Source organism: Propithecus coquereli, unplaced genomic scaffold, assembly GCF_000956105.1.
Source record: "Propithecus coquereli isolate 6110/MARCELLA unplaced genomic scaffold, Pcoq_1.0 Scaffold178, whole genome shotgun sequence".
Taxonomy (NCBI): domain Eukaryota; kingdom Metazoa; phylum Chordata; class Mammalia; order Primates; family Indriidae; genus Propithecus; species Propithecus coquereli.
In genome coordinates this window covers 856,220-875,821 of record NW_012142523.1, presented here as the reverse complement: position 1 = coordinate 875,821, position 19,602 = coordinate 856,220, and the positions used below count along the sequence as shown (strand labels likewise).

The following is a 19,602-nucleotide window of genomic DNA, read 5'->3' as shown; positions in this document are numbered from 1 at the left end:
TGTGCCCCTCCCTGCTGTGTTTTACTCGGGGGACCCTGGCCACCCTGGACAGGGGGCCGAGCTACTGGCTCACAGTCTTGGCGCAGGCAGGGCGGCGTGGGGCATCCTGGCCACATCTCTCCATGTCCCTGTGACACAGCACCTACAAGGGCCAGGGGCTACGGTGGAGCTGCCCTCCCTTGCTCTGCTGGGCTGTCTCTGGGCGAGTCCACAAACTCCAGACCAGGGAGTCCTCTGTGGTGTTGCTACGGCAGGAAATAGACGTGACTGGGAAAGCCTGGAAGAACTGAAAGGGCTTTCTTGGAGGAAAACTGGCTGGTGGGAGCCGCCTTAGAGACAGGGAGCTGCCACTCGGGGGGCGTGCGGAGGCCAGGTGGCAGGCATGACGGGCCAGCTGGAAGCAGCGGGCTTCCGCTTCAGCACAGGCACTCGGTTAGACCCCGGAAGACTCGGGGAGGACAAGGACGCTGGGGCCTGTTTCGCGTTTCTGCCGGCGGAGGAGCCCTTCTTCCTGGAACGAGGGCAGGAGCAGTTGTCTTCTGGGCCAAGACTGTCAATGAGTCTCTCTTCTAGCTACCTTGACAATACTCCCATGACCTCCTCGCCCCATGGCCCCCCAGCCCTAGACTGTGCGCCCCAGGCTGCCCCAGGGTTACCGTGCTTGTGAGATGTGACCTGCCTGTTTCTCCCACCAGGGCCCCCCAGGTTTTCCTGGTGCTGTTGGCTCCCCCGGATTACCTGTAAGAACCTAGCACTGCTCGACCTCCCCTCCCCTGCCAGCCAGGTCTCTGTGGCTTTTGCTTGTGTCCCTTCTGTCGTGCCCTCACCTCTGTGCTCCGTGTTTGTTGTCCCCCTTCAGGCTCGGTAGCTAACGACACAGGTTCCCTGAGGTCCGGGCAGCTTGGACATCCTCCCAGCCTCTGACTTTTTCCATTCGCCTCTCCCTCCTCTCCTGCTCTCTTTCTCTTCTTCCCTCCCTCACCGCCTCTGTCTTCCTGTTCCTTTCCTCCCACTGTCCACGCCACCCCCAGGTCCTCCCGAGCCATCGGGCTCTCGTACCTTCTCATGTCAGGCTGTGCCTCTAGGGCCCCTTTTTTCCTTCCTTCTCACTCTGCCTCCTGCTTCTCACCACCTTTGGTGTTGACTAAAGATTCGCTGAAAGTAGTTCTTGGGGCCCTGCCAGGCACCTGGCTCAGAGCCCGGCAGAGATGCCAACGCTTTAGGGCTTCACACTGCAGGTTTGCTGCCCTGCTGCTTGGCAGGGCTGTCCAGGGGCACCCAGGGATTTAAAGGCAGCCCTGCCCATACCTTGTCCACCGCCCTGGAGGAAACTGTCCCCTTCCTCCTGTCCCCTTCCTCTTCCCTGGCTCCTGTCCCAGCCTGCTCTGGGGCTGGTGTGTGATACCAGCCAGTTGGGTTTCTGGGTGTCAGGGGGCGCTGCCCCTCTGTGCCTGGCACCTTGGCCTGCTCCTTCTGCCAGGTGTCGTTAATTGCTCTGCCTTCGTCATCGTCACAGGTGTGTTTAAATCACCCCCATCCTCATTGTTGTTCCCTCGTGGGTCACAGAAACTAACCTCCTGTTTGTCAGATTTCGTGTTCCCGGGGCCTGGCTCCTCTCCTCCCGGGCCTGGCGATGGAGGCTCAGGGAGCAGGGCCCCTCCTTGTCGCAGCTCCATCTGTCCCCACATCCTCATCTCTGGCCGGGCCTTGGCTGTTTCTGCTTGCTTGGGTGAAGGGGCCATCTGTCCGTCTAGCCATCTGTCTTGTGTTGTGGAAAGGTTTGGGCGCCGTCTCTTGAGGGCATGAGGGGGAAGGGGGCAGAAGAGGCGTCCGTATGGTGTGGGGCATCTTCGAAGGCCAGGGCGAGGAGTGAGGGTGGGGGCTCTGGCTTTGATTGCAAGTGATACCCCTTTCGCCCTACGAAGTGACAGGGACTGCTCTGCAGGGAGCCTTCCCGTGTCTCTCTCTGCATCCTGAAAAGAAGGTGATTTTTGGCTTGGGGTGGGGGGACTCGGACAGGTAAGTGTTGGGTGTCGGGTGATACACTCTGGTGGGGGACATGACGCTGGGGCACCTCTCCTGATAGTTGTCCCTCAGAAGGGGCACACATCTCATCTGTCACCCTCCTGCAGGAGCACCCAGTTAGCAGGGTAGGGCACACCGACGACAAGCACCTGAAAGCTACCCTCTCAGAGTCACCCACCTGGGGGCCATGTATCTGTAGTGACCTGTCTTGGAGGGTAGCTCCTGCAAAGCACCCATAGGTGGGGGTTTTCACCTCTCACCGTCACCCTTATGCACACCCCCTATGGTCATTTTGCTAGGGACACCAGGGAAGTCACTCGTGACCTCCCCCTTTGCCCAGAATGGGGCACAGAGGGCCGGAGGGGGGAGGGGGGAGTCGGGGCTGGGTGGGGAGGAAATTGCCCTCCCGGGCGGTTTCTCATGATTTTTCTTCCCAAGGGCCTGCAAGGAGAGCGAGGCCCTACGGGCCTGACGGGAGACAAGGGGGAACCGGTAAGAGGAGGTGGCGGGGCGGGAGAGGCAGAGCCCTGGGAGCCAGAGGCTGGGCCCATAGGGGTGGCCGCCCAGTGAAGGTTGGGAGGTGGATCCTTCGGAACGCTCTGCCCCTCTGCCCTGACTCCCTCAGCGTGGGGTCTTCACATGCCCTCGGGATCAGTGGAGGCTGCAAACCCCATCCTCACCAGCATCCGTGGGGTCTCCTCTTCCCTCTGCCCGCAGCACCGGGCATGACACTCCCACCCCTCCTCCCTGGTCCCCGCCGCCGCCGCCTGCTCTGGGCCTCCTCTGGCTAAGCTCCCGGGGTCCTGGTCACGCAGGGGCTCGTCCTCCAGCCCCAGGTCTGTGGTGGTGCTCACGGCCGAGGGAGCTTGGGGCTGGGGGAAATGGCCCAGGGTGGCCGTGCTGGGGGGGCCAGTGCCTCCTAGATGGCAGGTCCAGATGTCCTGGCTGTGGCCACCCTTTCACCCGGGGAGGGGGAACAGAAATGCTGGGGGATGGTCTACCATATCTGCCTTTCTTTGCAGGGTCCTCCAGGGCAACCTGGTTACCCAGGTGCCATGGGCCCCCCAGGACTGCCTGTGAGTAAGGGGACCCTGGCTCTGGGGACACCAGACAGGACTGGGCTGGGTGTCCCTCAGCAGACTCCCCTTCCCAGGCATTTCGGCCTTGGCCTCTGCCGGGCCGTCCGTGCAGCCCCCACTGTAGGCCCCCTGGGTAGCATGGCTTGGCCCCACGACTCTGCCTTGCAGGGTGCCAGACTCTCAGAGCACCCTGCAAGTCCCAGACACGCATGAACTGAGATCTGTCTCCTTAGGTGGTTGGGAGAGCTGGGAGATAGCGCCACCCCCCACAGGAGCCCGCTGGGTGGACATGTCCCCATTTTCTGCAGAGGGCCACGGTGGCATGGGGGGTGGGAGGCTTCCCTTCCCCAGCCGTCCTCCTCTGTGCCATCTGCCTCAGAGCCAGCGTGGGTGCCAACTGCAGTCTCCACCCCTCGCATTAGCGCCGTGACTGGCTGGCCACGGGGCTAATTCTGCTCTCTCTCTGCGGCTTGTCAGGGCATCAAGGGGGAGCGCGGCTACACGGGGCCAGCGGGAGAGAAGGGGGAATCGGTGAGTCGCAGCTCTGCGGGGGCGGGAGGAAGGGCTTCAAACAGAGCCGCCTCTGCCTGCCACTGCCACCGCTGCCACCACCACCACCAACGTGGGCTGGAGATTTCCTAGCAGCCTTCGAAAGAGGAGACGTGACCCTGCTACCCCTGTCCCTGAGCCAGCTGCGTCTGTGGCAGGCAGCGTGGCTGGTGGGGCTGGTGGGGCTGGTCACTGCGGAGGGAGGCGGGAGGAGAATCCCACTGGTTCGGTTTGCGGGGGAAGGGGCCAGGAGTCAGCCAGCAGAACTCCTCCTCCTCCTCCTGCAAAGGAGAGCCTGGGACTCTAGCCCCAGCCCCACCGATGGCCTCCGTCCCCAGCAGAGTCACTCTCCGCGGAGCCAGGGTGTGCCAGGCCCCGGGCTGAGCGCAGGAGCTGGGCTGTGACCAGAGGATTCTGAACCCCACAAAATGAGGAAGTGACGTGACTCACCCAGGGTCCCACAGCTAGTTAGTGAGTTAGTGGTAGAACCTGGACTTGAACCCAGGTCCGTCCTGGTGACAAACCTCACAAACCCCAGATCTGGGATCAGCCAAACTGGGACTGGAGTCTTACAATTCACCAAGCGCAGTGAAGCCTCAGTGGGATTCAGCAGACACTGTCAGCGTTTATTCAATAAGTGCTCTTTCTCCTGGGCCTGCGGGTGCCAGGCTCCTGAGGACGCTGCGGCGAACAGAGCAGGCAGGTGTGCCCCTTGCCCTGCAGTGAGGGAGGCGGACAGCAGAAGAATGAACCAGTACCTGTGAATGAGGGGCCCCATGGGGGAGACAGGGCAGGGTCAGAGGCTGCAGCGGGGTGCAGGGTGCCCTTAGACAGAAGATCAGGGAAGGCCACTCTGAGGAGGTAGCCTTTGAGCTGAGATCTGACCGGCAGGAGGCAGGGGGTTGTGTGGTGGTCTGCACTGGGGAATCCCAGGGGGAGAGGCAGGGCGTGGGAGGGTGTGTGCACTGCAGCAACAGCCAGGAGCCAGGACACCTTGAAGGGGTCGGGACGGGAGGGCATCCCAGGTAAAGAGACAGTCATGCAAAGGCGGGGGCTGTGAATGCACAGTGCATGTTCAGGGGCTGGTGGTCTCACTGAGCAAGGCGGAAGAGAGGAAGGGAAGAGGGAATGAAGTGGGAAAGTGTGGCTGGTGCCAGATCACAGGTCGCCTCAAAGACCGGCATTGGTGGAAAGTGTGTACCTCATTCAGTTGGCAGAGGGAGCCATGGAAGGTGTTTGAGCAAGAGAGTGACACATCAGAGCTGTGATTGAAGAAGAGAAGATGGCAGCCCTTCGCTGGTGGGCTTGGAGTGAGCCAGGAGGTGGCAGGACGAGTTAGGAGGCTAATCCAGTAGCTCAGGCACTAGAGGGGAAGCCCGAACGAACAGGCAGAGGAGTCCTGCCAGCTTAGGCAGCCTCTGCTACATACCCTGCCTCTGCTCTGTGCCTCATCCCCTGCCCCGTCCCCCTTCTCCCCTGGGCAGCATGACTGATTCTGCTCCTTTGTGTCCCCAGGGCCCCCCAGGATCCGAAGGCCTCCCAGGTCCCGCGGGCCCAGCGGTGAGTGAGGGAGGGGGCAGGGAGATGTGAACATGGACCCCTGGTCCTGCCCTGGGCTCTGAGGACAGGAAGATTGGGTTCCAGCTGCATTGTTGTCTTTGGGTGACAGGGTCCCCGAGGAGAGCGAGGACCCCAAGGGAACTCGGGTGAGAAGGGTGACCAGGTAAGTGACGATTGGGACCTGGCTGGGGGGAGGCAGGGAAGGGGCAGCTCTAGCGTGCCCTTGAGTTGTGACCTCCCACCTGGTGCCCAGAGCCTCACCTGCCGGCCGTCTCAGGCAGACCGGAGGGCAAAGGCCGTGGGCTTAAGGCTGCCTCACCCGTCATTCTTTCCACCTGGGCAGCCAGGCAGGAGAGAGGGGGTGGCACAGCACACTGTCCCTTGCTTCTTCCCCTAGGGATTTCAAGGCCAGCCAGGCTTTCCGGGCCCGCCGGTGAGTGAAGGCACAACACCGGCTCTGTGTGATGTGGTCCCATCGGGAGTGGTGGCCTGACCAGGCCAGGCTGGGGGAGGATGGTCCTGGGGAGGAGGGGAAGAGGCAGGGGAGGAACAGCCTGGGTGGCCAGGCCTGGTTCCAGGAGCCAGACCTGGAGAGCAGGGCCTCCTGGGTGGGCCCCAGCCAAGCGGGTCAGGCAGACGTAATGCTCCTGGGTGGTGTTTCTAGGAAGCCAAAATGAATCACTTTAACAACAGTGCAACACGCACAGGAGGAAGAAGGAAGGGGAGCTCCTCCTCCAGCCCCGCTTTTATTCCCATTTCCTTCTTTGTTGGTATAGGGTCCCCCCGGATTCCCAGGCAAAGCTGGAGCACCTGGCCCACCTGGCCCCCAAGCAGAGAAGGTGAGCAAGACCCCAAGTTGGTCCAAGTCATGGATCTGAGCCATGCAGCTCCCATGCCCTGCACCCCTCCAGCATCAGACCTTCAGGAAATTCCAAGACTGACCCAGTTGTAACAGGGCTGGGGAACGAGGCCTCTAGGATGTGCTCAGTGACTTCTGGATGGCAGCAGGGGCTGCGGCAGACCAGTGGCGGCAGGGAGCGCAGGGAAGGGGGAAGCACTGCTGAGACTGGGAACCCCCAAAGGAGGACACCAACCTGGAGGGAGAGTGGCCTCCCTTCCGGGCAGCCATGTTCAGGCTGTTCCCAAGGGCCCAGACAGGGCAGGGGAGCCCCCACACTGGCTGCCTTGAGTTTGGCTTAATCAACTCTAGAGACGTGGCTCCGCCTGGGTTAAGGGGCTGAAGTCCCTGTCTCGGCCCAACTTCTGGGCTCTCTATATGTGCTGGGTGATGGTGTACAAGGCCCCGAGATTAACTTCTGATCTTAGGGTGCAGGGATCGGGGCCCAGAGGGAGGGGCTCTTTCCTCTGAGAGCGCACGCATTAACGTCTCACTATGCAGGAGAGGAAACTGAGGTCCAAAAGGCTGGGGGCAGGCTGGGCGCAGTGGCCTGGGAGGCTGAAGCGCTTGAGCTCAGGAGTTTGTGACCAGCCTGAGCAAGAGCAAGACCCTGTCTCTACAAAAAATAAAAAGATTAGCTGGGCACTGTGGCACTCATCTGTATTCCCAGCTACTCGGAAGGCTGAGGCATGAGGATCACTTGAGCCCAGGAGTTTGAGATTGTGATGAGCTATGATCATGCCACTGCACTCTAGCCTGGGGCAATAGAGTGAGAGTTTGTCTCCAAGGCTGGAGGTAGCCCAGGGGCACACAGTGTGTTAGCAGCACAGCTAACTTCCCTCCCAGCTCCAGGAGGGCCTGGGTCCCTCACAACCTCCCTGGAGCCAGTGCCCATCAGCGGTGGTTGGGGCGGTGGTGGTTGCCAGATCCCTTCTCTTCTTCCCTTCCCTGTGAAGGACCTAGGTGGCAGCCCCTGCTCTCCTTAGGCTGGTCATTGCAGGGAATCCCAAACCTCTGGCCAGTGGTTCTCCATCCAGACTCCCAGTGGGGGCTGACTTTGGCTGGGGCTGTGCTGACCCCTCCTGGTGGATGTTGGCATTACATTGCCCCCTGAGTTCTTTTTCCCCTTTGCCAAGTCTCTAGCAGGATCCCTTCCCCTAGACCACCCCACAGCCACCGATCCAGGCAGCCACCCTGTCCCCACTGGGAAGGCAGCAGCCCCCCAGCCCCAAGCAGATAAAGCATCTTGCCTCCCCTCCTTTTCCGGTAAACGTTCCAATTCATGCATCCGTTCTCATCACTCCCCTGCTTTGAAACTTCGATGGCTCCCTAGTACCCGTAGCAGTTGTTTTCAGACTTTATTTTATAGTCCTTGAGCCTTTTTATCACACAAAAGCTCATACAAGCCCTCAATCTATAAATAGATACAAGTGGAGTTGCTCTGGCTAAAACAAGGGTAGGGGTCCTGGAGACCATCCTCTGGGTCCCCACTTCGTGGCCCCAGCTTTGAGGCTCCCCAGGAGCCCCCAGGGCTCTGAGAAATACAGTTTGAAAACCACTGGTCTGTATGATAAAATTTAATATGGCATTCAGGGCCCTCACCACCCGGGCTCGGACTTCTCCCGCCTCTTCTCCCGCCTGCCCATCCCCGAGGCTCCCCCAGACACCCTGGCAAGGCCAGGCATGTGACTGCTTCCAAATCTCTGTCCGTCTCTTACGTTACCTCTGGCATGTGCTTTTCTCCTCTACCTGCCCAATCCCAAATGTCCTTCAGCGTCTAGCATCTGGTGACTCTCTGTGGCACTTTCCCTGACTCCCACCAGAATGAGCTGCTCGCTCTTCTGAACTCTGCCAGCCCTTCCACACACAGCACGTGGACTGTTGCTTTGCCTTGGATTGGGGCCGGTCTGTGACCCTCACTGGACTGTGTTCTCCTTGGGGACCAGGGCCACTCACTTTTTTCATCTGAGGGAATCAGAGCCCACATGGCTCTCAGCATGCTGCTGGGGCCCACTGAACGTGAGCTTTCAGTTCAGCACATGTCACTGAGCAGCCACCACACCAGCCCCTGGGCCAGCCCTGAAGATGCTTTGTCGCTTCCTGATGGAGCAGTGAGGAAAGGGGGATGCTTGGAGGATGAAGACAGAGCCTCTTGGGGAGGTGGTGCAGAATATATCCAGTTAGGCCAGGACCAAACTGGGTCAGAAGCCTGCTGTCCTAGTGTCCAGTAGTCACCAGAAGCCCTGGCGCAGGCCCAGCCTCCAAGGGCGGGCAAGGCCTTGCTGACTTTGTTGGGGGGCTGGTTTCCAGGGCAGCGAAGGGATCCGAGGCCCAGCAGGCATGCCTGGTTCCCCTGGGCCACCAGGACCTCCTGGGATTCAGGTGAGTGTGTGCCCTTAGCCTGGCAGGCATGTGGGGGCAGGTGTGTGTGAGTGCATTTGTGTACATGCATGCACATTGTGTGTGAGTTTGCACACGCGTGTGTGTGTGCGCTAGGGGTGGGACTTGGTGGGGGTGTGGAGAGAGTTGAGGGGCTTGGTCAGGTCTCCTGTCTCCCAGGACCTGGCACAAGTGTGCAGAAATGCCCTTTTCCTATTTGCAGGGCCCGGCCGGGCTGGACGGTCTGGATGGGAAGGACGGCAAGCCCGGCCTGCGGGTGAGACGGTGCTCTCCCGAGAACAGGCACCCCTCCTCTCCCTCCTTCCCCAGGAGCCCATCAAGGGAACCCTGAAGAAAGACACTGGAGTGTCCCCTCTTTGTCAGGGGTGGCCCTGCCTTCCCTCTGCCTGTCTCCCACTGCACCTCCCTCCCGGATGGCGCCAGAGCCCCTCGGTTTCCCAGTTCTCCTGGCGGCCTTAACCAGCCTAGATGAGCTGGGCCTCATCAAAGGCAGCAGTGACGGGAATAAATTTATATCCAGAAGCTCAGGCAACCGAGGGAGCCCGGCTGGGTTTCAGGAAGAATCAGGCTGCAGACGGGGAAGGACTTGAGCAAGCCCTGGGTCTTGGGTCTCGTTTTGCTGGGGAATCTGAAAGGGATGGGGCCACGGCAAAGGGCAGAACATCAAGGTCAACCCCCTTCTGTACCCAAAAGAAGGAAGAGTAAGGCCTGGAGAGGGGCTGGGCTTCGCTGAGGGCCCACAGGCAGTCAGAGGCCGGACCAGGCTTGAGTTCTTCCCTCTGCCCCGTGTGACAATCCCTCTGTCCTGGGACAGCTGGGGAGGAGTTGGGTGGGGGCAGAATGTGGCAAATGACTTGGGTACAAGCTGTATAAAGCTCTTTTCTCATGCCGCTGGTCTCTTTCCCTAGGGAGACCCTGGTCCCGCTGGCCCCCCTGGACTCATGGGACCCCCGGTAAGTGGAGCTACAGGAAGGAGTTGGGAGCTGAGCAGTTGCGGCCTCTGCCTGGCGGGGGTGTGGCATCCCCAATCCAGGTCCTCTGAGGGCCACGTTTTCACGTTGGATTGGTTTGAGCTGTTTAACCTGAGGGAGGAGTGGGAAGAGGCCCCTGGAGAGGGCCATGAGGGCTCCCTGCTTTTCCTTCCAGGGCTTTAAGGGGAAAACAGGACATCCTGGCCTCCCAGGACCTAAGGTAAGAGTCCTCTCTGCCACACAAGTTTTCTCTGCTATCCTCAAACCCTGACCCCAGACACCCATGGCAGCCTAGGGGTCGGGGTGGAGGTGCCACCTGCCCCTTGGCTGAGAAGCCATCCCCGCATCCGAGCCTCCTGAGGCCACCAGTGCCTGGCAGACTGGGTCAGGGCTTCGCAGCCCACCTGGCAGGGCCCCTCTGCTGTGGGGTTGGCTTGGGGTGGGGGTGCCATGTGAAGGTCTGGTGAGCTCCAGCTGCCCCTCTCTCTTCTAGGGTGACTGTGGCAAACCAGGTCCCCCTGGCAGCAGTGGCCGGCCCGGAGCGGAGGTAAGGTCCAGGGACCTCACACCGCCTTGGCTTGGCCTTTGGGCTCTGCTGAGTCTCCTGCTCACTGGCAATGTGGCTGCCTTCTCTCCTCAGCCCACTGGGGGAGGTTTCACCCACCCCTGCACAGCTTGAACTTTCTCCTTCCTCTTAAGGTTGTAACTGGTTCTGTTCCCTAGAGGCTGCCAGGTCACCAACCTAAAAAGGCAGGGCCCGGCCCACGCAGGCTGGGGGCTGCGCTTTCTCTGCCCAGCAGATCTCATGGGGCAGGGCTGGTCCCTCGAGTCTGGAGGCTGGGACTCGGCTCGGTTCCTCTGGCCGCTGGCCTTCCCACCCGCCCTGCTCAGCCCTCTCCCGCCTCACAGCCACGCGTGCACAAGTCAGTCCATTTCCGTGTCACCTCTTCCTTTTTCAGGGTGAGCCTGGTGCCATGGGACCCCAGGGAAGACCCGGCCCTCCTGGCCATGTTGTGAGTTAAACTGTTTTTGTCTCTGCGCCTTCGAGAGTCGGGATTCTGTCGGGGGTGGGGGGCAGGCTGGGATGACCTGAAAGAACTGGCGGGAGGAGCCGCCCCAACCATGAGCGCCAGGAGGGGTCCTGGGCTCAGCCGGTTCTGTGACTCCCAGGTGTTTCACCATTTTCTTATTTTCTGGGCACATTCGAGTTCATGTATCAGATGAAGGTCGCTCAGTTAGTCAACAAATAATTACTGAGCACCTGCCCCATACCAGGCACCGTTCCAAGCATTGGGCAACAGCAATGAGCAAGACAGACAAGGTCCCCTGATGTCATAGGGCTTTCGGGCAGACACAACAAGCAACTAATGTGATGTTATAGGGAGGGACAGGGAGGGGACTTCAGAGGAACCCTTACTGGAGAAATGACACTTGAGCTGAGGCCCGAATAAAAGGAGGAGCCAGCTAGTGAGCATGGGGTGGGGAGTCCCAGGCAGGGTGAAGCTGGGACAAGGGGCCAAAGGCAGGGAGGAGCTCAGTGTGTTTGAGGAACCCAGGAAGGTCAGTGTGGCTGGAGTGTGGTTTGGGGACGGTGCGAGAGGGAAAGGAGAGCTGGCCTGGTGCCGGCGGGGGAGGCCAGGAGTGAGGCAGGACACACCCGTGGGCGCCGTGGCTGCGTGGCTGTGGGGGAGCGGGGCAGCATGGACGAACTGGATGTGTTGGAGGTGGAGGACCTGCTGGCGACCTGTCGGGGGCCAGCGGAGTGGTAGAAAGAGGGGAATCGGGATGACGCTTGCGTTTGGCTTGGACAACTGAGTGAGTAGGTGGTGTGTTTATTGAGATGGGGTGACTGGGAGAGGATGTTTATTAAGCAGTAATGAATTTCCCATCTCCTCTACTCATCAGTAACACAGACGACTGCCAGGCGCGCCTTTGATCAGTGTGACAGACTGAGCTGATAGGCTCTGAGGAAAGCGAAATGCTAGCGTGTTGTTGCAGCCCCGTTGAGGCTGGCTGTATAACTTCCAGGAGGCTTTTGGAAATGTTAAAAATAGTTCATGACCAAAAAAAGGAATTCTCAGGTCCCCATACTATTTTTATGCATCTCAAGGGGTCTGGGGGCCCTGGATTGGGAACGCCAGGTCTAGCCTGGTCCCCCTCACACTATGGATGAAAGACAGTGTCACACACTCTGAATTGTAGCCCGGTCGCAGACTCAGCAGGGGCTGGGGACGAGGTGGGTGCAGGCCTCCTTGTCTCACTTTGTCCATCCAGCCCAGTCCCCCTGCTGTGTGACAGTCCCAGTGCTGGGCATTTCTGTCCCAGGAGACCTGAGATGAGTACAACAGAGGCCACGGCCTCTGGAGCTTTCTGTCTGCCAGTGTAGAGGGAAGTGCTCTGAGACAGACTCCCGTGCCCTGGGATTCAGAGAAGGTGTCACTCTGGCCAGGGAGGTGACCGTTTGAGCTGTGCCTCAGGGGCAAAGATGTGGACCCAGAGGTGGGGGAGGGCGTTTCAGATGCTGCCACAGCTCAGGCCGGAGGGAGCAGCTGCGTGTTGGAGTCTCACTGCTCTCTGGTGTCAGCGGCAGCAGAAAGCCAGTGGGCCCGAGTGCCACCCTGTAGCTTGTCCCTGTGGATGTTGGGGTGGGTGCTGAGCCCCTGCCCTCACCCCCGCTAGGCCTGGTCTTGCCTCTTCCCTAGAACAGTAGGAAGTGGCTGCCTTTGGGGAATAAGGGGTCTCACTCCAGGCCAGGCAGTTAACTCCCCAGGCCTTTGCTCTCTGCGCTTGGCCTCTGGCGGTGGCTCCCAGATCAGTCCCCCTCAGCACAGTGCCAGATGCACCACTCAGCGTGGGGAGGCAGGCGGGTCCCCAGCCTCAGCTCTGGGCGCAAATCTGGCAGAAGCTCGAGTGTAAGGCCAGAAGGCCAGGAAGGGTTTCAGAAGGAGAACAGAGCTGCTGAACTTCAGGGCTTGTTCTTGCTGTCAGGCCCTCCGCCTCCTGGGGGCTTGTTATTAGAGCCAGTTTCTATCCCACTGACTCTGCTCTCTTTAGGGGCCACCGGGGCCTCCAGGCCAGCCAGGACCGGCTGGGATCTCTGCTATGGTGAGTGACATGCTCCCTTCCTTGTTCCCTCCTAGGAGCTCTGCCCTGTTCTGCTGTGGCTCTTTCAGAGGAAGCTGGAGGGATGGAGGACAGTGTTCCCCCACCCCTCCTTCCCTGGCATCAGCCTCTCCTGTCTCCAGATATCTCCCCTTCCAGGAGGTGGTGAAGGGCTTCCGAGACGGCTGGAGGCCATCCCGGGGTCCTGCCACAAGTTCAGGCAGCGCCACCTCCCCCTCTGGGGCCTGGGAGGTGGGGGACACGGTCCCATCACGCAATGGGGTATCTGCCTCTGGCTGTGTGGGGTCCGCTTTACCCTCTTCCCACCCCCTCACCGTCGTCCTTCCTGTTCTCTAGGGCCTGAAAGGAGACCGAGGAGCTACCGGAGAAAGGGGCCTTGCAGGCCTCCCAGGCCAGCCTGGCCCTCCTGGCCACCCCGGCCCCCCGGTAAGACCCCGCATCTATGGCACCGCCGAAGGGGAAGGGGTCAGTTGGCTGCAGGGCAGCGGAGCGCAGCACTGCACATCTGGGGTCTCCAAGGAAGGAGAGGCTATTAGCATGGCAGGAGGCAGGGCACGTGTGCCTGAGGATCACTTCATACTTGGAAAGACAGGCCCTGTACGCCAGGGCTGTGCCAGCTGCGCGCAAGGTCACTGCCTCTGACCATACACCAGCAGCCACCTCCACCTCGTGCAGACCCCTCGTCTGGGTGTCAGACAGGGGAGACTTGTCCCTGTCGGCCCCTGCGCCTGCCCCAGGGAGCTTGTCCGCAACCACAAAAAATCTCTGTAAATGTCAGGAATCAGAAACGCGGTGCTGTTGCTGTAACTTTCTGAGCTCCTCGGAAACCACAACTTGGTCTCAGCTAATGTTTAACACTCAGAGTGATGATGTATTGATCACCGACCGTGTGCTGAATGGTGAACTAAGTGCCCGACGCGCACTTAGTCTCAATCTGCACTGCAGCCCCGTTTAGTAGACACGATTGTCCCCGTTGTACAGGTGAGGACACCGAGGGTTAGCAAGGTTACGTAGGTTGCTCAGAGTCCCACAGCTAGTGAGAGGAAGAGCTGGGACTTGGTCCCTAGCCTGCCCGATTCCAGAATTTATGTCCGTAGCCACTCTGCAAAACCACCTCTTTCTGAAGTTCCAGACATTAGGTGGAACTGGTTTGCCAGACTCAGGGATGAAAAGTCCTCTGGGAAACCTCAGGGACCCAGGTCTCCTAGACCCGTCATGGAGCTCTCCACCAAGGCAGACTTTCTCTTTGGGAGCAGGAGCGATGACCCAGACCTGTGGGCCTGCAGTGGGGCGGGGGCCGTGGGTGACTCCAGTCGGCCCACCTGTCAGGAGGGCCTGGTCTCAGCATGCGGGCTGACTCTGCCTCCTGCCAAAGACCCTGCCTCCCTCCCTGCCTGCAGTCTCAGGAGCCTCCAGGGCCGCTCGAAAAATCTACCCCTTGCCTTGCATTCGCAAATTCCTCTTCCCCAGCATCCCTCAGATGGGGGCTGGTCCCAGGAGGTGGCCTCTCCTGTCGTGGGGAGGGAGCAGCTCAGGCTGGCCCCGGTCAATCTCTGGGACCTCACTGGCGTGCATGTGTTCATTCAGCAAACAGGAACGTGTACTCAGAGCCAGGGAGTGTGCAAGGTGCCAGGATCCTAAGTGCAGAGCAAGGCAGGCTCAGTCTGTCCTTCCCTTGGAGAGCTCAGTAGGGGTGCAGCCAGGAGCTGTCAGGGTGGGGCTCTGGGACTAGGCTGCAGCGAGGGCTGTGCCCAGAGTGTCAGAGGGTGAGAGCTGGAGGATGGTGGCTTCTTTGTGGAACCCAGTAGCCAAAGTGGGGCATGTGGCACCAAACTGGGCTGGAGCTCATCACGTCTCCACTGTTCTCTACTCCCCAGGGGGAGCCTGGTGCAGATGGCGCGGCCGGCAAAGAGGTACCATCGTGCTGCTCTTCTCCTGTTCCTTGGGGAGACTTCTAGCCCCTCGCCTTGCCCTGACCTCTCTTCCTTCACTTGGCAACATTCCCTGCACGTCCAGACTATCTCTGGGCAGATATACAGGAAACTGTTAACACTCACTCTGGGAGAGAAATTGGGGACTAGGGGACAAGAGCGGGAGTGAGACTTGTTTTACCTTTTTTTTTTTTTTAACCCTGTACCTGGTCAGAAAGAGACAATAATATTAATAAACTCCAAACAAACATTTCTTGGGCGCCAGCTCTTGCCTGGCCCTCCGATATGCCACAGACTGGCCCTCCCATTCCGACTTCTTCTCACCCTTCATCTGTGATCGAGGACAGCCAATGTGATCAAACAAGGCCATGCCCCAGGGGACATCATTCTCCCTGCCAGCTGCCAGCCCCTCTGGGCAGGGAGGCTGTCATCTGTGCTCACACAGAGCCTAGCTGGACGCAGCCGGGGCTGAGGTGGTCTTTCACGGCACCTTCCCCCCGCAGGATGCTACAGAGATACTGCGCAGACTTGACTTCCCCCTTTCGCTTTCCTCTAGGGACCCCCTGGGAAACAGGGACTCTATGGACCTCCTGGTCTCAAGGTGAGTGGGCACCGGCTGGGCTCGAGAGGAGAAACTTGTGAGCTGTTTGAGCCCAGCTCCAAGTTACGACGTTAGCCACAGAGAGGAAACTTGGGAACACCAGTGGGCAGGAAAAAAGTGGGCAGAACTTGGTGCAACCTCGTGTCTGAAAACTTCTCTCATGGGGCTTAGCTGTGGTTGAGGGAATGGAAATCTCCATTCATTCCTTGTGGATCGATTGATTCATTCATTTTTTTTTTTTTTTTTTGAGACAGAGTCTCACTTTGTTGCCCGGGCTAGAGTGAGTGCCGTGGCATCAGCCTAGCTCACAGCAACCTCAGACTCCTGAGCTCAAACAATCCTACTGCCTCAGCCTCCCAAGTAGCTGGGACTACAGGCATGCGCCACCATGCCCGGCTAATTTTTTCTATATATTTTTAGCTGTCCAATTAATTTCTTTCTATTTTTGGTAGAGACAGGGTCTCGCTCTTGCTCAGGCTGGTCTCGAACTCCTGAGCTCAAACAATCCGCCCGCCTCGGCCTCCCAGAGAGCTAGGATTACAGGCATGAGCCACCACGCCCGGCCAAGATTCATTCATTTTTTCATTCCACAAACATTGCTTGCTCTTGCTCGTGTTCCAGGCCCTCTGTCCTGGCCGTGAGTAAAGAGAGGTCTCTGAACAATAGGTGCTTGCAGTAGTCTAGTCACATTCTCACTAGCATGTAGCAAGTTTTACAAAAGGAGGTTAGACACAGAACTGTGGGACCAGAGGAAGGGAGCACCCCCTGTCAGCCCAGGGTGTCAGGGAGGCTGCGTAAAGAACTGGAACACTTATTGGAGGAGGAGGAGGCGTGCACTGGGTAGGGATGAGGGGAGGGCATTGCAGGCAGGGAGGACCAAGACAGCATGGCCGAATCAGAGGATTACAACCAGTGCGGGCTGCCAGGAGGTGGGGATAGGGAGAGGAGGCTAAGGAAGGGATGATCAGGACCACATGGCGAAGGGCCCTGAATGCCTGGCCTAAGAATTAGGCCTTTGTCCTGAGGGCAGTCGGGAGCCATCAGAACCTCTAAGCAGGAGTAACGCCATGAGAACTGTCTTCTAGAAGGACCACCTTGGGGGCAGTGAGGCAGAATGACCCGTCAGGATGCTACGACCACAGTCCCGAGGCTGATGCCGGGGCCTGGAGGAGGGTGAGAGGAAGGGGCGTATTGCTGAGACATCCTGACGCAGATTTGATAGCACTTGGTGTCCTGTCCTTGCAGGGGGATCCGGGATCTCCAGGACAGAAGGGTCAGGCAGGAGAGAAGGGGAGATCCGGCATGCCTGGTGGGCCTGGCAAGAGTGGCTCCATGGGGCCTGTTGGGCCACCGGGTCCTGCAGGAGAGAGAGGCCACCCTGGATCTCCAGGCCCCGCAGGGAGCCCTGGATTGCCCGGTGTTCCTGGCTCCATGGTAAGCGGGGAGGCTGGTGGCCATGGGCACTGTCCCATAGAGCAGGCATGTGGGGTGGAGCATGGGTCATTTTAGAAGCTTCTGCTGACATTCTGCGGGAGAGAGCATGACTCCCATATAGGTGGTTCTTAACTGTGTGGGGGAGGGAGGGGGTTAAGGGGTCCTCTCTCCAGAAAAATGCACTTAGGCACAAAATGTCTTGTACCATTTTGGGGTGCTTAGGACTTTGGATTAGGACTCTGTGGGAGGCTCCTGGGACCTTTGCCCTCCTCCCCATCTTTTATTTCCATAACGTCTCTCCCAGGGGGAAAGCACCAGGCTCGGAAGTGTAATTGAGGCAGATTTTCTTCTCTTTCCTCAGGGAGACATGGTGAATTATGATGAAATCAAGAGGTTCATCAGACAAGAGATCATTAAAATGTTTGATGGTAATTGGGTGCCACCCGCCCTTCCTCGCCACTTCTCCGCCCTGCCTTGGCCTCCTTTTCCTTAAAGCTCAGTGTCCTCCCCCTCTCACCCCCGCACACTTCTGGGCCTGGGGTTGACAGGCACATGTCCAATTATCCGTCAGACCTTCCTTGTCACTTGCTCTGTTCAGAGATGAAATGATTCCCTCCTGCCCTCGCCGAGCCCCCACTTGAGCAAAGGAGACAGACAAGAAAATTGATATCAAACGAGTCTGCATGAAGTGAGCTCTAAATAGAGGGGCGAGCGGCCACTGGAAGAGGGTGGTGTGGGTTTATTTGAAGCTTTTTTTCTTTTCATTTGTTCATCCAACATTGATGTGCCGGGGACTGGGGAAAACACGGACCCAGTTTCTGGAAGGGGCTGGACTTCTTGCTTGGGAAGCAGACCTTGAACGCCAGGCAAAGAGTCTGGACTTTATTCTGAAGCCGGCGGTGAACCCAGGAAGGGTGATGGAGCAGAGATGCCATGGTCAGAGCTGCGCTTCAGAAGGGTCTCCGTGGAGGCCAGGGCACGGGACCCCATTTGGGAGACCACCCCCATATTCCTTGCCCAAATGTCCCTCTGAAGAAAGGCTGCTTTGGACTCCAAGCTGGCGACCTGGCTGCAGCATCTGCAGTCCTTCTGAGTCCCTGGGCCACCCTGTGACCTGTCCTTTCCCTGTCTTGTAGAGAGGATGGCCTACTACACCTCCAGGATGCAGTTCCCCATGGAAATGGCGGCAGCTCCAGGACGACCAGGGCCTCCAGGGAAGGACGGTGCCCCGGGCCGGCCGGGTGCTCCGGGGTCCCCTGGGCTGCCTGGTCAGATTGGCAGAGAAGGACGGCAGGGCTTGCCAGGAATGAGAGGTAGCTCTGCCTTCTGGTTCCCGAGGGACACGCATAGCTCTCGGGGGAAGGCCTGAGCATTCCCTGTTGTGAATATGGAGTTCGTGCGTGTGCGTGTGTTTCAAGTGATCCAACTGGCTGTGTCGCTTTTCTGCTCAGGGAAAGGACTTCTTATTTTATTTGTTTTGTCCCAGGATTGCCTGGTACCAAAGGTGAGAAGGGAGACATTGGTGTTGGCATTGCAGGAGAAAATGGTCTTCCCGGCCCTCCAGGTAAGAAAAAGCAGCATTTGAGACCACGAATCCAGAGCAGCAAGCACCCCCTTTCTTTCTGTTCCTCCTGTGACACGGTTGTGTCGAACTCCAAGTAACTACAGGCCAACCAACCACCATTTACTATAATGCCACTGTGGGGGTCAGGGAGTCTCAGTGCCTGTTCCTACGTCCTAGGCTGGGCTGGCGTGACGCAGTGGGAGGGAGCTGCACGTGGTCAGGGCCAGGGAACTTGAGTTTAAGTCCTGCTCGGCATCCTACTGGCTGTGTAACCTTGAAGAGGTTATTTATGCCCTTGGAGTCACTCTCTGAGATGCATGCTTGGCTGTACGGCCTGAAAGAGAATGGCCAAAGCCTGATGTTCCAGCTCGGGGCCCCAGCTGCTCTACTTACCAGATGTGCAACCTCTCTGAGCCTGTGTCCTCATCCACAAAATTAGATAATAGCTCCTTTCTCAGGGAACTGTTGTGCAGATTCAATGAATAGTGCATGAAAGGCACTCAGCACTGTGCCTGGCACACAGAGTCTTTCAATAAAATCAGCCAGTGGTATCGTCATTGTTAAATCAGTGTGAAGATCAGATCGGGTCCTCATGAAAACATGAGGTGATGTGGGATCTATTCATCATAGGTCAGGTAGTGTTTACCATGCCTGTTATTGCTTTTTTTCTTATGATCTGGGTCTCCTGATTTCCCTTCTGTGGCTCTTCCCTCCCTAGGTCCTCAAGGCCCTCCAGGGTATGGCAAGATGGGAGCAACAGGACCCATGGGCCAGCAGGGCATCCCTGGCATCCCTGGCCCCCCGGGCCCCATGGGCCAGCCGGGCAAGGCTGGCCACTGTGCCCCTTCCGACTGCTTCGGAGCCATGCCCATGGAGCAGCAGTACCCACCCATGAAAAACATGAAGGGGCCTTTCGGCTGAAATCCCCACCTGCCCCCGGATGAAGGACTCCATTGGGAATAAATGGCCGAAGCTTACAGGACTCTGTGACGGGTTGTGAATGTTTTTGTTGTTTTTAATTGCTGTTAATATTTTTTAAATAATAAAATAAACAAACAAAACTGGCTGCCATTCCCCTTCCAGCGGGGCTCCTCTGGTGCTGCAGCTCCAGCTCCCTGTCATCTTCCTTTTCTCATTTGGTCCCCGGGTCAAAAACGGGCATTTCATCCTAGCGGCCTGCGGCCAGCCAGTGCAGCTGTGGGGTGCTGCTGTGCCGGGAGCTCTCCTCTCCAGTGCTCCTGATTCGTCCTTTGGTCCTCTGCACCTCGTGCCTTGTCCTCCTCGCACACTTCTCTGGAGCTGGAGAAGGGGCATTGCTCAGCCTCTCCTCTCGAGTGAACCAAAAACAGGTTTGAAGTCCCTACTCCCCAGTTATAAAGGCCCCTCCCTATTTGCTTCCCTAAAGAAACCAGTGTTCGCTACCCCACCCGCTCTTTGCCCGCCTGCTTCACTTCGTGACTGTGACCC

The 19,602-nt window shown here is 58.6% G+C and overlaps 1 protein-coding gene across 1 annotated transcript in view; it reads left to right on the top strand.

Moving 5' to 3' along the window:
* The window catches only part of COL16A1 (collagen, type XVI, alpha 1), a 47,538-nt gene extending 28,340 nt beyond the window's left edge, over nucleotides 1-19,198 (top strand). Inside the window, exons 48-70 of the mRNA XM_012642317.1 lie at nucleotides 696-740; nucleotides 2,464-2,517; nucleotides 3,048-3,101; nucleotides 3,582-3,635; nucleotides 5,169-5,213; nucleotides 5,323-5,376; nucleotides 5,611-5,646; nucleotides 5,990-6,052; nucleotides 8,422-8,493; nucleotides 8,714-8,767; nucleotides 9,420-9,464; nucleotides 9,658-9,702; nucleotides 9,976-10,029; nucleotides 10,442-10,495; nucleotides 12,537-12,587; nucleotides 12,942-13,031; nucleotides 14,483-14,518; nucleotides 15,093-15,137; nucleotides 16,383-16,571; nucleotides 16,933-16,999; nucleotides 17,708-17,884; nucleotides 18,058-18,135; nucleotides 18,854-19,198. Coding sequence (XP_012497771.1) covers nucleotides 696-740; nucleotides 2,464-2,517; nucleotides 3,048-3,101; nucleotides 3,582-3,635; nucleotides 5,169-5,213; nucleotides 5,323-5,376; nucleotides 5,611-5,646; nucleotides 5,990-6,052; nucleotides 8,422-8,493; nucleotides 8,714-8,767; nucleotides 9,420-9,464; nucleotides 9,658-9,702; nucleotides 9,976-10,029; nucleotides 10,442-10,495; nucleotides 12,537-12,587; nucleotides 12,942-13,031; nucleotides 14,483-14,518; nucleotides 15,093-15,137; nucleotides 16,383-16,571; nucleotides 16,933-16,999; nucleotides 17,708-17,884; nucleotides 18,058-18,135; nucleotides 18,854-19,056 — 1,665 coding nt within the window. The 3' untranslated portion in view covers nucleotides 19,057-19,198. The remainder of the gene's footprint in view (nucleotides 1-695; nucleotides 741-2,463; nucleotides 2,518-3,047; nucleotides 3,102-3,581; nucleotides 3,636-5,168; nucleotides 5,214-5,322; nucleotides 5,377-5,610; nucleotides 5,647-5,989; nucleotides 6,053-8,421; nucleotides 8,494-8,713; nucleotides 8,768-9,419; nucleotides 9,465-9,657; nucleotides 9,703-9,975; nucleotides 10,030-10,441; nucleotides 10,496-12,536; nucleotides 12,588-12,941; nucleotides 13,032-14,482; nucleotides 14,519-15,092; nucleotides 15,138-16,382; nucleotides 16,572-16,932; nucleotides 17,000-17,707; nucleotides 17,885-18,057; nucleotides 18,136-18,853) is intronic.
* The last annotated feature ends 404 nt before the right edge of the window (nucleotides 19,199-19,602 follow it).